Below are 14,694 nucleotides of genomic sequence, written 5' to 3'. Positions count from 1 at the left end.
TTTTTTTTTAAGTTTATTTATTTGGGGAGAGAGAGAGAAAGAGAGACAGAGACAGAGAAACAAACAGACCATGAGTGGGGGAGGGGCAGAGAAAGAAGGAAGAGACAGAATCCCAAGCAGGCTCTGCACTGTCAGCACAGAGCCTACCATAGGGCTTGATCCCATGAACTGTGAGATCATGACCTGAGCCAAAGTCAAGAGTCAGATGCTTAACCGACTGAGACTTCCAGATGCCCCTGGACAGATTCTCTCTTGACCAAATGTGGCAGCAGGCTAATTTGGGCTCCTGATGGTATCTAGTAGCAGCTGTCAGGGGGTGCGGGTGGTGGTGAGGACATAGTTTCTGATAAAACAGTCCTCAGGACAGTAGGAAGCCTGGTATCATAGCTGTTTATATTGCCTACTAGCTTTCATGCTGTTTAACCCATGGGTGCTGGGGAAAGGCCAGTGGGTACAGGAAGCTCTGGAAGCAGATGGCAGAAGCCAGGGGTGTCTAATCTGCTAAATGCAATAGGCTGTATTTTGTTTTCCTGTCTCAACCCCTGGGGCCATAACTGTTTATCTGCCAATGTGGGTCTCCCTGGGAAAGGGCTTACCAGCATCAGGTGCATCAGCCCTGGCTGTGGCCTGCAGTGCAGCTGGAGGTTTTACGCCTGAGCCAATGCATTCCAGTAGCGTGAAGAGGGTGGCCCAGTCATCACCTGAGTGGATGTTGGCTGCGTTGGTCTTAAGGAGTTCATGGAGCCCATAGGCTACCTGGTGACTGACTCGGGACAGCACGCTGGGCTTCATTAGTAGCAAAATGCGCAGGGAGAGCAGCACCTAGGTGGATGGGAAGCAGGAAGTGGGCACACAGCTTCTTGTCTAGTCTCCTTTCCCACCAGTTTTCTTAGGCCAGTGAGGATGGCTTGGCTAGGACCCAACTGGTCCTGCTCCTGGTCTTTTCTTTTTTTCAGTCTTTTTTTAATTAAAAATTTTATTGAGCTATAGATTCATATGCAGCTGTAAAACCTAACACAGAGAGATCTCTTCTATGCTTTGCCCCATTTACACCAATGGTAACGTTACGTAAACTATAGTGTATGATAACAAGGATACTGACATTGATACAATCCACTGATCTTATTCAGATTTCCCCAGTTTTACTTTACTCATATGCGTATTAGGTTCTTAGTCACCTAAGTCACTTAGTCAACTTAGTCACCTAATTTTAGGTCTATGTATCCTTCGCTAGTCAAGATGCTGAATAGTTCCACCACCACAGGATTCCCCGTGTTGCCCTTTTATAAACACATCTGCCTCTTTTTTGCCCCCATCCCTATCCCCTGGCAATCTGTTCATAACTTCTAAAATCCTGTCGGTTCAAAAATGTCATATAAATGGAATTATATAATATATAGCCTTTTGAAATTGGCTTTTTTTCACTCAGTATAATCCCTTGGAGATTCATCCAAATTGTTGTGTTTATCAATAGTTTGTTGCTTTGGTTACTGAACAGTCTTAAGGACTTAAGGACATATGTCCCACAGTTTAACTATACCTGTTGAAAATCATTTGGGCTGATTCCAGTTTTTGGCTATTATAAATAAAACTTCTATGAACATTCATGAATAGGTTTTTATGAGAAAGTAAGCTTTAATTTCTTTGGGATAAGTGCCCAAGAGTGCAACTGCTAGATTGTGTGGTAACTGCATATTTAGTTCTATGAAGAAACTGCTGACAGAGGAGCTGTACCATTTTACATTCCCATCAGCAATATATGAGTGACCTTTACCCTTGCCAGCATTTGGTAATATCACTATTTTTTACTCTAGTCTTTGTGATAGGTGGGTAGTAATATCTCATTGTGGTTTCAACTTCCATTTCCCTGTGGGGTAATAATGTTGAACATCATTTAAGTGTTTTCATGTGCTTATTTGCCATCTGTATATCTTCTTCAGTGAAATGTCTATTCATATTTTTTGCCCATTTTCTAATTGGATTGTTTCCTTACTGTTGTATTTTGAGTTCTTTTATTTAGATGTTAGTCTTTTCTCAGATATGTAATTTGCAAAGATATGCTCCTTATCTTTTCATCCTTTTCACATTAGCTTCCACAGAGTATAGTTTTAATATTGATAGAGTCCAATTTATCAATTTTTCCTTTTATGGATTGTGCTTGTGGTATCAAGTCTAAGAATACTTTGCCTACCTCCTGAAGATACCCTCCTGTATTTCTTCTTAAAGGTTTCGTACTTTGGGGCACCTGGGTGGCACCTGAGACTTTGGCTCAGGTCATGATCTTACAGCTCGTGAGTTCAAGCTCCGTGTCGGGCTCTGTGCTAACAGCTCGGAGCCTGAAGCCTGCTTCCGATTTTGTGTCTCCCTCTCTCTCTGCCCCTAACTCACTCACATTCTGTCTCTGCCTCTCTCAAAAATAAATAAACATTAGGGGCGCCTGGGTGGCGCAGTCGGTTAAGCGTCCGACTTCAGCCAGGTCACGATCTCGCGGTCCGGGAGTTCGAGCCCCGCGTCAGGCTCTGGGCTGATGGCTCGGAGCCTGGAGCCTGTTTCCGATTCTGTGTCTCCCTCTCTCTCTGCCCCTCCCCCGTTCATGCTCTCTCTGTCCCAAAAATAAATAAACGTTGAAAATAAATAAATAAATAAACATTAAAAAAGTTTAATAAAAAAACCCAAATTACTTAGCCTAACTATATCTAGAAAAAAAAAGTTTCATACTTCTACAGTTTACATTTAAATCTATGATTCTTTTTTTTTTTTAATGTTTATTTATTTTGAGAGAGAGACGGACAGTGCGCACAAGCATGAGCAGGGTAGGGGCAGAGAGAGGGGGAGAGAGAATCCCAAGCAGGTTCTGCACTGTTAGCATGGAGTCCCATGCTGGGCTTGATCTCATGAACCATGAGATCATGACCTGAGCTGAGATCAAAAGTTGAACCCTTAACCGGCTGAGCCACCCAGGTGCCCTCTAGGATTCATTTTGAAATAATTTTTCTATAAGGTATAATACTTAGGTCAAGGTTCACTTGTTTGTTCCCCACCCACTGATTTCAATTGTTCCAGCAACTGAAAAAGCTATCCTTCCTCCACCAAATTGTTTTTGCACTTTTGTAAAAAAAATTAGTTGAGCTGGGCACCTGGGTGGCTCTGTCAGTTGAGCGCCCGACTCTTGATTTAGGCTCAGGTCATATTTCCCAGTTTGTGAGATCGAACTCTGCATCAGGCTCAGTGCTGACAGTATGGAGCTTGCTTGGGATTCTCTCTCTGTTTCTCCCCTATTCACGTGCATGCTTGCTCTCTCTCAAAATAGATTAAATATATAAGCTGAAAATAAATTAGTTGAGCATCTTTGTGTGAGTCTATTTCTGGGTTCTTTCTTCTGTTCCACTGCTTTATGGGTCTGTCTCTCCACAAATACCAGTCTTGATTACTGCAGTTATACAGTAAGCCTTAATAGCAGATGGAATGATTCTTCCCTCTTCCTTCTTTCTCAAGATGTCTGGCCATTCTAGGGCCTGTGTTTTTCCATCTAAATTTTAAAATAAGCCTAGGTCTACAAAAAACCTTGCTGGGATTTTCATGGGCATTGTATTAAACTTACAGATGAATTTATGGGAGAACTGACATCTTTACTATGCTGAGTCTTCAAGTTCATTAACATGGTATGCCTTTTCAGTTATTTAGATCTTCTTTGATATCTTTCATTAGAACTTTATACTTTTTAGCATACAGATCCTATACATATTTGTTAGGTGTGTATCTCAGTATTTCACTTCATTTGAAGCACTTGTAAATATCGTGTTTTTGGTTTCATTTTCTATACGTTCACTGTTAGTATCTGGACATGTGATTAATTTTTTGTGTTAATCTAATATCCTGTAACCTTGCTGAAGTCACTTATTAGTTCTATGCTGGCTGTCTTTTATACTTGAGCCAAGAGATCTCAGGAGGGTCCTAAGCATGAGAACCAGGAAACCAGGTATAGGGCTGAGAATGCCACAAGGCAGTAACCATCCAGCCCTACAGAGCAGAGCAGATACAGAACCTGCAGAGATGCTAAGGACCAGCTTAGGCTCATCCCCAATGCCAGCTGTTAGATTTCCTCCAGCCCTGTGACAGGTCACTGGGCTCATGCTATGGAGCACTAAATGTACTTACTCTCTGTCTCAGGCATTACCCATAACCGACACTGTGGCTTTAGTCCCCTGCATAACTGCCTGCCCTCCCAGCTGCACTCTGCTTACCTGGCCACTGATCTCTTCTCTGCGGAGCAGTCGAATGGCCAAGCGTAGCAGCCCCACCACTGCCCGCTCCACAAGGAAGCAGAAATCCTGTGCCTGGACACATAGGTGATACAGATGGTCTCGAACAGTCTGCCACACACAACCCACACGGTCCCTGAGGAACATAAGGGTGAGGACAGTTTCAGTTGGAGAGGCCACTAGGTAATAAGTCTCTTTTTTAGATCCAGGTTAAGCCTTTCAGGGCTCATTGGTTATTATACCCTAAGCAGGCAGGTATAATGAGCAAGCTTCTCATCCACTGTCTACAGCTTCATGTGCTTCTTGCCCCTAGAGCCCACTCAGCAAGATGGCTCCAGTCTTCCATCCCTTTGGCACAAGCCCAGTATGAGGCCTGCCTAAAGACTGCCTTCTACCTGTTCTCCAGCACAATCCTCAGCAGCATCTCCAGGCAGAAAGCAGCATCCTCCTCATCATATGTCTCTTCATCTGGTGTCACTGAGACTAGAGCCTAGAGGAGAACAGCAGGAAAGCATGGAGAAACCAGCCCCTTGGGCCTGCCCTGACAGAAATTAAGGCATTTAAACATCACTGTCCCCACCTCCCCTCCTAGACACAGACAGCCCTTTCATCTCTCTTTCCTCTTCATTCTGTACCTTCATGAGCTCCTGCAGTGACTCCAGCTGAAGAAACTTGCTTTCTGTGATCATTTTTTCTGGGTCACATTGCTAGAGGGGGCATGAGAGAGAGGGGGTCAGTGACAAGCACTGGAGGGAAGAGAATATTCCCAAGAGGTAGGGAGAGAGAGTAGAAGGAGTGAGCTCTGGCCACAAGTCCTGGGTGATTCTACTCTTCAGTTCCTAGGGCAGCATCTATCTAGTAGGGAGGGATCTAGGCTTGTTTACCAGGGGTAGGCAGGCCAGTTACCTTGATACAGTCTAAGGCTGCTCTTTTGGCCTCTTGGTTCTCAGTGGATGGGCCTCGCACACTAGACTGTTCAGTACCACTTAGTGTCAGCCAGCTCACAAAGCTTAGCACTGTTGACTCTCCTCTGTAGAAAGAGTTCAAGCCCTGGTGAGCTCCAGAGTTCTGACCCTCCCTTCCCAAAGCCTTTATCCTCTGATCTGCCCTCACCGATTTGATGGTGTCTCCTCCCTCTGTAGAGAGATCTTGCCATTGGGATCCACGAAATCTTCTACCTGGAAAATCAGGCCAAGAATAATTTCTCTCCATATGCCCTTTGCATTTCCTGCTCCTCCATGTAAAGTTCTCTTTCTTCCTGAAGCTCACTGCCCCACATTACTGACTAGACCCCCCACAGTTGGTGACCGGCAATGGTTTATACCAGCCTTCATTTATAGCTATCCCTTCACCCAAGATCTGTGGTCTCACATTTGAGGTGTTCTTGTTAAGCTTCAGCAGTCATCAGGCCCAGTGCTACTTTCAACCAGTTCAATACACAGATAGCACAGAGTTTACAGGCTTTTGCCTTGTTACTAGTCTCCTATAAGAATTACCTCCACCATAGCTTTGGGTAGCAGTTGGGCCCGGAAGAGCTGCAGCATGGCCTCCATGATATTCTTCCAGCCCTCCCGCAGGATGTCACCGTGACGATGGGCTAAATGGAATACCGTCTTAGCTGCAATATGGGCTTTGGGGTTGCTTCCAAACACATTAGGCAGGTTCTCAACAGACTAAAAAAAAGAAGATGAGAAAAGGCTTAGGGTCTGGTAAATATCTAGAAAGAAGATCTCTAGGACTCTGCCTATGGCTCCCTGAGGGCCCTTCTGTTTGCTACGCTTCAATCCCTCCTAATACTGGTCGGAAGGGCTAACCTGGATAAGGCTTTCCCCAGTGATGTATCTCCTCTCCCACCCCAATTACATGAGGTGACACTATTCTCATCCTAAGGGGTACAATACATGAGGTGACATTATTCTCATCCTAAGGGGTGTGAAACAGAAATGGCCTAAGTGCTGCTGTAGTCTAGAGGGAGTGAAGGAATACTCTGAGAGAAAACAGCTCCAGAGATAAGGATAGATCCATGACTAAAAAAGAGGTCCTCCTTTGGAACTCTAAGTACATAGTTCTTGCCGCTGCTCACCTCACTGCTGAGAGCTGTGAATTTGCACAGAGATATGATGAGATTGTCAAATACATCGCTGAGGCCATAGTGGGCGGAGATCATGGCGCACTTCCTGTAATGTCACATCCCAGAAACAGAGTGAGTCACTGGAAGGCCAGGCAGCCCTTCCAAGTCCCTGAGGAGGCTTACTTGGGATTCTTCCCCAATCAGTTCCAGGAAGAAACCTTCTACTCTTGAGTTTGTTTAAGACTGAGCTTTCTCAAGCTTCGGACTCCCTCCAAACACTCAAGAGAAATCCCTTTCTAAGAAACTTAAGAGCAGGAGTCTGAAAGGCATGGAGGCAACCATGTTAACTCAGAGAGGTGGGAGGAGGTCAAGACCAAGGCCAAAGCTGAACTACCTGAAGCCCGAGATGGCTTTCTGGATGATTGTCTCCTCAAGGCTTTTGTCAAAGACGTAAGAGAGAGCAGCAATAGTGGGGCCCCAGGTCATGGTGAAGAGGTCAAGATCATAGCTGCCAGCAGGCACACGCAAGAATATGCCTTCTGGGGTGGCACCTCGATGAAGCAGCACATTCCACACATAGTTCTCCCGAACCAAGCCTGTCTGCTCTTCAGGCATCACAATTTCCTCATTCCTGTCCAGAGGTAAAGGAAAGAGTAGGTGCACTGCTGTGATCCTGACTGGTTCCAAACTAGGACAACAGGTTTGGCCCATACTGGTTCAATCCGTCAATGAGAGGTCGTCAAAACTGCAGCTCAGTGGTCTGCTTCCTACTCACCAGTGGGACCAGGGAGAAAAAAAGGGAGTGTCCAATAATCCCCCATAATCTCAAAGCCCTGTCTCTAACTGTGGCCTTTAGTCCTCTAGTGAGATCTCACATTCTTTCTGGGTATGACAGGATGAACATTTCTATCTTTTCTGATTTACAGTGAAAAACCTAAGTGTCTATCTCTGACTTCTGACCCAAACCTCACCCTCCAGAGCCCCTCTTGTGTCCTCTACCAGCTTCAGAATGCATTTTGTGAGCTCGACAAGAAAACCCAGCTGCTATGGGTTCAGAAAATGAGCCCATGATACTCTACTTAGCAGGGGCAGTTTAGATCCTGGCTCAGAATCCTAGAGCTCCAGTGTTGTTCAGGCTTCTTTAAGGAAAAAATGGGAAGGAACGGGCTGCCCAGCTGAGTCTCAAGGCTAAATCCAGGGCATATGAATTACTGAAGTCTGCTGTGACTCTAAAATCTGGAAAAGGAAGCAGTGTGCTTCTGCTTAATAGAAAGCCAAACTATTTTCCACAAATACTCACTTGATGGCATGATACATGTCCTCCAGGATGTCTTGCTCGAAGTCCTTGCCTCCATTCACACCTTTTAGGTTTTTGCGAAACTCCTAAAGACAGGCCAATAAGCATTTCCCCCCCATGTGTGAATGCTGAAGCCCCCCCAAAGAACTCCTGGGTCTATGGTAAATAGGACTCAGGAAACAGAAAGTGAAAGAACCCACCTCCCTAACACAGTTCTTCTCTTGGATTGGTCAGCCCTCCCTAATTCCCCTGGACAGACTCTGTCCATTGCACCCACTAGAAATCCCATGTCCTTCCTGCTACACCCCCAAAACTGTGCTGGACCCTCTCTGCCTTGGCTGGGATCCAAACTTACCTCTAGAGTCATGGGTGCATTCTGTTTGCGAACATTGTGGTTGTGCTGGTCAGTATTAAGCATGATGACAGCATAGGCCAGGGCAAAGCAGGCATCGCTATTGGCAAATGGGGAGCCATTACAATTCTGAAAAAGCAAAGACCCCATCTGTGTCAATGCCCTTCTCCGGCCAAACCCTTACTACCAACCCACTGGCCAATGCTAGGTAGAGTAGGGCTCCCAGAAAGAAATCTGCCAACCTCCTGCCAACTCCTTAACAGAAGCTGGCCTTTCTATAGAAAGCTCACTGATGCTGCTCTCAGCCTTCTAAGGAGACAGCAGCAGGAGCCATAAAAACCCTCAGTCAAATGAACTTGGGATGCTGGGCTCAGGCCCTACCATTCAACTCACCCTCCAATGCTCTGTGAATGCCTCCAGCAACCTCTGGATGACTGGTGCTTCCCCAGGTAAGCGGAAGGCTTCCAAGTAGAGACGAAGAGCTTCATCCAGCCGCAGACCCTGAAAGCTGAAGGTGCTACAGGGAAAGGAAGAAGGATGAAGAGACTAAAGATATGTAAGCTGCAAATGTTGGGTTCCCTATTAGCTCCAGTCCCTCTAACCTTCTTATACTAGAACAGAGGAGGCTCAAGTCTCTGGAAAAGGGGCCATCTCTATCTCCTGGTCATCTTTAACACAGAGTAGAATCTGACAACTCCTAACTTTAGTCCTTTCCACATCAGTGAGTTCTTGCCTGGAAATCTCATCCACTGGAACCCATAACCTACCTTGTGCTCAGTAACCCTGTTCCATCCCTTTGCAATGCTCTCTATGCACAATGGAATGGCTCCCAAAGCTATCTTGCTGGAGACACTTTCAAGTCCAACAGACATAAATCATGGGAAGAGGAAGAGTATGTGACCTATGTCCCCCATTTCTTACAGCTTCCTCACCTTACAAAGCTCTCCAACAGGTCAATGTTTTTGCGGTCACTCACAAACTCTCCAATCATTTTCTTGTCCAGCCGAGGGTTCTCTCGGAGCCACTGGGCTACTTCTGTGTTGTCCATTGGGATGGTGAGGAGGCCTTTTTCTTGCAGAAACTGGATCCCCTTCTTTGGTTTCTGGTTGAACTGTTCTGTGCCCGTGATTAGCAGCTGGAGGAGAAATACCAGAGGTGTCACAAGATGCTCTGCTCCTAAACCAGACAAGGCCAGGCTGGGCTCCATCATGGTCCACAGTTGGTAACCTAACTGGCTCCTAGGATGTGGTTCTAAGTGACTCCAAAACTAAGGCTGGACCATACCGACTCTAGCTTTCCCCAATCTTCATGTCTAATTAGAACTGGCTGAGGAGTTCCTTTTCACTCATTTCTGAATTCCCAAGATGCATAGGACAGCCCTTCACCAACTTGGGGATCAGGAAAAAGTAAAAGAGAGATTAGAGGAGGTTCTCTTCTCTCCAGTTTTACAGCCATCCTGGCATCAGTTTACAGCCTAGCTTGGATTTCTCTTCTTACTTTGGTTTCCCAGCTCTTAAGGACAAGGTGAACTAACTATGATGATAACTCCACTTTTTATCTGTCTAGTCACAGCCCTGCAATTAAGGGGACACATAAACCAAAGTCATTTAGGCTAACCATAAGAGGAAAAAAAGGTTTTCTTGGAGCTCCTGAGGGGTTCAGTCAGTTAAGTGTCTGACTCTTGATTTCAGCTCAGGCCATGATCTCACGGTTCGTCAGATTGAGCCCCATGTTAGACTCTACACTGACAGCACACAGCCTGCTTGGGATTCTCTTGTTCCCTCTTTCTCTCTGCCCCTGCCACATGCATGCTCGCTCGCTCACTCTCTCTCAGAAATAAACATTTCTTTTTTAAAAGAGAGGTTTTCTTTGTTTTAAAACACACACACACACACACACAGTTATTTGAATTTTATTAAAGCAGCAGATAAATGTCAATTTCCTTTCACTGCCAATCTTCACCCCAGAGCTTGAGATGACTAGTTAACCTCCAGTGACACAACATGACACCAGGTCCCAGGCTCTTGTTACCACCAGTAACACTTAGCTGTCACCTAGGGCAGATTTTGCCCAGAGGCACACAATAGGGTATGCTTAATTACAAGGCTTAGAAGTGAAGGTCTTCAAAGGAGACTGGGGGGTTGCTGAAGTCCCAAAAAACTGCAAAGATTAGCTTTGGGAAACCATTCAATGAGCTGCTACACTCTCCCTTATCCTTTGAGACATAAACCCTACAAAAGACACCCAGACAGAGGCAGGCAGAGGTTAAGCTCTGGGGATAGTGCTATATATACCTTCTTTTTGTTTTTAATTTCAATCAGTTCCCGTGGATCTGGCAGGAGACAGGAAAATCGAGGTGGCTTCCGGGTAAACTTTTTGTCAGCTAGGAATGGGAGATGGGTGGAAGAGAAGAAAATACCCATAAGATCTCTTTTCCCAGGCTTTTAGAAAGGTTGCCAATATACTCTAGTAAAAAAGGAGAATGACTCAGAAATTTTCTTGTCTTCATCAGTCTTCCTACAAATCCTATCTTCTAGGGCTCCAAACATTTTATTTCCTCTCTCCAGGTTTGAGGGCATGGGTGAGCAGCCAAGGTTTACCCACATATTGCCCTAGGGTGTCTGTGCACCCCACCCCTCTGCTCTCTACCAGACCCTCCAGTTGAGGGGGCTGAGGATCATGGATACCCACTACCCACCCCCAGAGTCACCAGCTTCCTCCAGATCACTGCATCCTGGCTTCCCGTGTTCTGCTGGCAGCCGCCCTCCACCTGGTAAATGTAGGCCTGGGACATCTGGGGCTATGCCTACAGGTTTCCCGTCGTTGGCTGCTCTCTCAGCTGGTAAGAGAGAAGAAGATAAATGAAGATGGGGTAGGAAGCCAAACAGAGTTATAGGAGAAGTTGAGTCCCAGGTCAAAGAGACCTGCCTAGGTCCCACATAGACCCACATAGGTCACCAGCCCTGAATAGGACAAACCTAATCCCAAACAAGTAGTCAGGTTAGCTAAGCATTAGATTCTATAATTTATTTTTTTTAATTAAAAAAAATTTTTTTTTAATTTTTTTTAACATTTATTTATTTTTGAGACAGAGAGAAACAGAGCATGAACGGGGGAGGGTCAGAGAGAGAGGGAGACACAGAATCTGAAACAGGCTCCAGGCTCTAAGCTGTCAGCACAGAGCCCGACGCGGGGCTTGAACTCACGGACCGCGAGATCATGACCTGAGCTGAAGTCGGCTGCTTAACCGACTGAGCCACCCAAGCGCCCCTTAAATTTTTTTTTAACGTTTATTTATTTTTGAGAGAGAGAGAGAGAGAGAGAGAGCAAGCGAGAGTGGAGGAGGGGCAGAGAGAGAGGGAGACACAGAATTGGAAGCAGGCTCCAGGCTCCGAGCTGTCAGCACAGAGCCCAACATGAGGCTCGAACTCATGAACCGGGAGCCAAAGTGGGACGCTTAACTGACTGAGCCACCCAGGAGCCCCATATATATATATATATATATATATATATATATATATATATACACATACACACACACACACATATATATATATTTATTTTTTTTAATGTCTATTATTTAAAAAATTTTTTTAAGTTTATTTATTTTTAATGTTTTTATTTATTTTTGAGACAGAGAGAGACAGAGCATGAGCAGGGGAAGGGCAGAGAGAGAGGGAGACACAGAATCTGAAGCAGGCTCCAGGCTCTGAGCTGTCAACACAGAGTCTGACGCAGGGCTCGAACTCACGGACTGCAAGATCATGACCTGAGCTGAAGTTAGACGCCTAACCGACTGAGCCACCCAGGCACCCCTATTTATTATTTTTGAGAGAGAGACAGAGCATGAGTGAGGTTTGGGCAGACAGAGAGGGAGACCCAGAATCCAAAGTAGGCTCCAGGCTCTGAGCTGTTGGCACACAGCCCAATGTGGGGCTTGAACTCACAGACTGCAAGATCATGACCTGAGCTGACTGAGCCACCCAGGCACCCCGAGATTCTATAATTTAATAGAGATTACCCAGTCCCATTCTCTGGTCATCTGCAACCTCAGTCTCAAGGGGATGTCAGAGAAGATTAATTAGGGTAGAAGCAGATACTGGGGTGGGGGACGGTAGGGCCTGGAGCTCTCAGGAACAGAAGTCCTATATCCTTTAATCTAGGTTCTCTTTCCCCCCATAAATAAATAATTCTCCTATGCTGTACACCTGAAACTAACATAACACTGTGTGTTAACTATACTTTAATTAACTAAATAAATTTAAATAATTACTATAATTAGTATTAATAATTATATTATTAATTAATAATTTATTATTATTATTAAATAAAAGCCAAAGTGTGGAGAAGAAAAGGACAAATCCATGAGTGTTGCGAACCTGCCTGCCTAGCCTATGATTCAAACCACCAAATCCTGGAAACATAGAATTGGGAGAGCCCCTAGTGGAAGTGATATAAGGAGAGAGGATTTGGTGAGTAGAGAAATGATAAGCATAGAACCCAGGGATCCTCAAAGAAATGCTTCTCACTATTGCTGGCTTCTCGGATGCCATCTACTGTCTCATAGCCAGGTCTAGCTGCTTCTTTCTTCTCTTGTTGGGTAAGACTGTTGAGGACTTTGGCCTGGCAATGGGCCTCAGTGCTATCAATCACTGTTAACAGGGCATCAAGAGAGAGGAGGTGTGTTGTGTAGAGCTGACCAGACACAGGGAAGGCATTCTGGAAAGTAAACAGATTCAGTAGACTTGAGGTTAATACTTTATTTTTTTCCAAAAATCCCGAAACCACCTATAACTTCTGCATTGCCCTGAGAAAATGCCTTTCTTCTTCCTGTTCCCCAGCTCTCAAGTGTTGCACCCCCCCCCCCCCCCCCCCCCCGCCGTGTATAATATGCTCACTACCACCAGAGAGATTTCCTTAATAGAGCCTTCTTTCTAGAGGACAGTAATAATGCTCAGCACCTTGGACAGCAGCTTGGTGAGGTCTTCAAAGAGGTTGGAACAGTAATAGTCACAATCATAGTTGATATAGAGCTCAGTGACAAAGCTGGGGATGTGCCAGAGCTGCACAATGGCCTCCAGTGCCATCTCCTTCATCTCGTAAGGCATCTTGGGGTTCTCCACAGTGATGATTTCCATAAGCTTTTTGATGTACATCTGGCAATAACCCAGTAATAGCCATTTGAGTAGGATAAGGATTCAAGACAGAAGAGAAAAATTAGACAGGAAAAACATTAAATACAAGAAGGAGACGCCCAGCCAGCAGGCATGCGTTAACATATCCTGAAAGACATTCCGTCCTTCTCTTTGGCCTCCACATTGGGGGAGACCTGGCTCTCTACCTTATGCCTGATCCAAAACAAGTTGCCTATTGCCCTCTTTGTGCTTTCTATGGGAGCCTTACCTGGTACTATTCAGAGTTCCTTTTTGCAACTTAGTGGCAAAGCCAGTTTGATTTGCCTGCCTGTGTTGCAGAGGAACTGCTGGGCAGAAAACCTGTACCCACTCATAGTGAGGTTGTCCACCAGTCCTCATATTTGGCTTCTTTCATTTTATAGCCAACCAGTTTTCTCTGGGCTCCCTTTAATTTCTCCACCAAAGAGGACAGCCAAGGAACCAAACTACAGAGGCTAATAGCTCTCTAGGATTTTAGGAGCCCCTAAATCCCATCCCTGCAGCAGGACAGAGCTGGCCCCACTGAAGATGCTATATATCTTGCTATTTTTTCTTTATCCAAGTTCAAGAAACTCACCTCCAATTGGAACTTGAGGTGCTCCCTCATGCTCTCAAACAGTAGGAAGCATACCCGCAGGGAAGCAGCATAAAGGTTTAGTCGCTCTACACTGAGTAGCTGAAGATCAGAGTAGGGTTAAATCATTAGGTTTCTGAACCTATGGCTCAACCAAGAGAAAAGTAGGATAATAAACTCTGTGAAGTTGCCACTAAGGTCCTGTACTCTAAGGAAACTATATCTAGCCATTCCTATATTTCTCTTTGGCTGCCAGAGTCCCCAGAGAACTAGTAGAGTCCTCTTGATGATGACCACTGGCCAACTGGGAAGGGAGATTCTTTTCTGGATCCTATACTCTTTTCACCAATCAACCAAACCTCCTTGTGCTCCCCCTGGTCCCTGAGAGACCGTGGAAAATAGCCAAGGGCTCAGAGACCCTCTAGAAATCCAGTCTTACCTGGAGTAAGTGGCGGCACATCTCATCCTTGATGAGGCCCAACAGGGTTTGGCACTGGGCTACAGGGGCTGACTCAAGAGCCACTGTCAGCAAATGCAATCCCATGTGGATCATAACCTCTGAATTATGGCGGTCGTGTGGATTGGTGAGGGAGATGAGGAAGCGGAAGAGTTCACGGATGCAGGGAAGACCATAGGGGACCAATGCTGTACCTGGGGAAAGCCAGAAGTAAAGTGGGAATGTCAGGAAACAACTGGACTGAAAAGTTGGCCTGGACTGCCCTGCATTATACAAGGCAATTTCAAATAAGTGATTCTCTCCAAGAAAATTTTTTTAAAAAAAGCTTTTTTTCTGGAAAGGTAAGACTAGTCTCACTTACTAAAAGGAATCAGAATTGATGACCCTACTTTCTGTTAAGTCTCAAGCTTTCTATTCTTCCCTCTCACTTCCTATTGTTCATCAAAGTCCCTCTCTGTATAGGTTGGCAAGGGCTCCATCCATGCCAAAGTCCCTCTGGCTTGATTC

The 14,694-nt window shown here is 45.4% G+C and overlaps 1 protein-coding gene across 22 annotated transcripts in view; it reads right to left on the bottom strand.

The window, feature by feature from the left end:
- Positions 1-14,694, bottom strand: part of GBF1 (golgi brefeldin A resistant guanine nucleotide exchange factor 1) — a 120,499-nt gene that overhangs the window by 5,209 nt on the left and 100,596 nt on the right. For 17 of the 22 annotated variants that reach the window (XM_045438687.1, XM_045438685.1, XM_045438697.1 and 14 more), the window contains 19 exons: positions 14,170-14,381; positions 13,734-13,832; positions 12,944-13,138; positions 12,512-12,701; positions 10,681-10,821; positions 10,277-10,365; positions 8,915-9,117; positions 8,376-8,499; positions 7,986-8,111; positions 7,634-7,716; positions 6,728-6,964; positions 6,346-6,439; positions 5,759-5,935; positions 5,376-5,440; positions 5,169-5,292; positions 4,898-4,969; positions 4,658-4,752; positions 4,245-4,398; positions 597-822 (listed from right to left, as the gene is read on the bottom strand). In XM_045438687.1, coding sequence (XP_045294643.1) covers positions 597-822; positions 4,245-4,398; positions 4,658-4,752; positions 4,898-4,969; positions 5,169-5,292; positions 5,376-5,440; positions 5,759-5,935; positions 6,346-6,439; positions 6,728-6,964; positions 7,634-7,716; positions 7,986-8,111; positions 8,376-8,499; positions 8,915-9,117; positions 10,277-10,365; positions 10,681-10,821; positions 12,512-12,701; positions 12,944-13,138; positions 13,734-13,832; positions 14,170-14,381 — 2,706 coding nt within the window. The remainder of the gene's footprint in view (positions 1-596; positions 823-4,244; positions 4,399-4,657; positions 4,753-4,897; positions 4,970-5,168; positions 5,293-5,375; positions 5,441-5,758; positions 5,936-6,345; positions 6,440-6,727; positions 6,965-7,633; positions 7,717-7,985; positions 8,112-8,375; positions 8,500-8,914; positions 9,118-10,276; positions 10,366-10,680; positions 10,822-12,511; positions 12,702-12,943; positions 13,139-13,733; positions 13,833-14,169; positions 14,382-14,694) is intronic. The other 5 variants (XM_045438689.1, XM_045438695.1, XM_045438702.1 and 2 more) reach the window with 1 other exon arrangement.

Source organism: Leopardus geoffroyi, chromosome D2 (genome assembly GCF_018350155.1).
Source record: "Leopardus geoffroyi isolate Oge1 chromosome D2, O.geoffroyi_Oge1_pat1.0, whole genome shotgun sequence".
NCBI classification, from domain to species: Eukaryota; Metazoa; Chordata; class Mammalia; order Carnivora; family Felidae; genus Leopardus; species Leopardus geoffroyi.
This window is presented reverse-complemented; position numbering and strand designations above follow the sequence as displayed.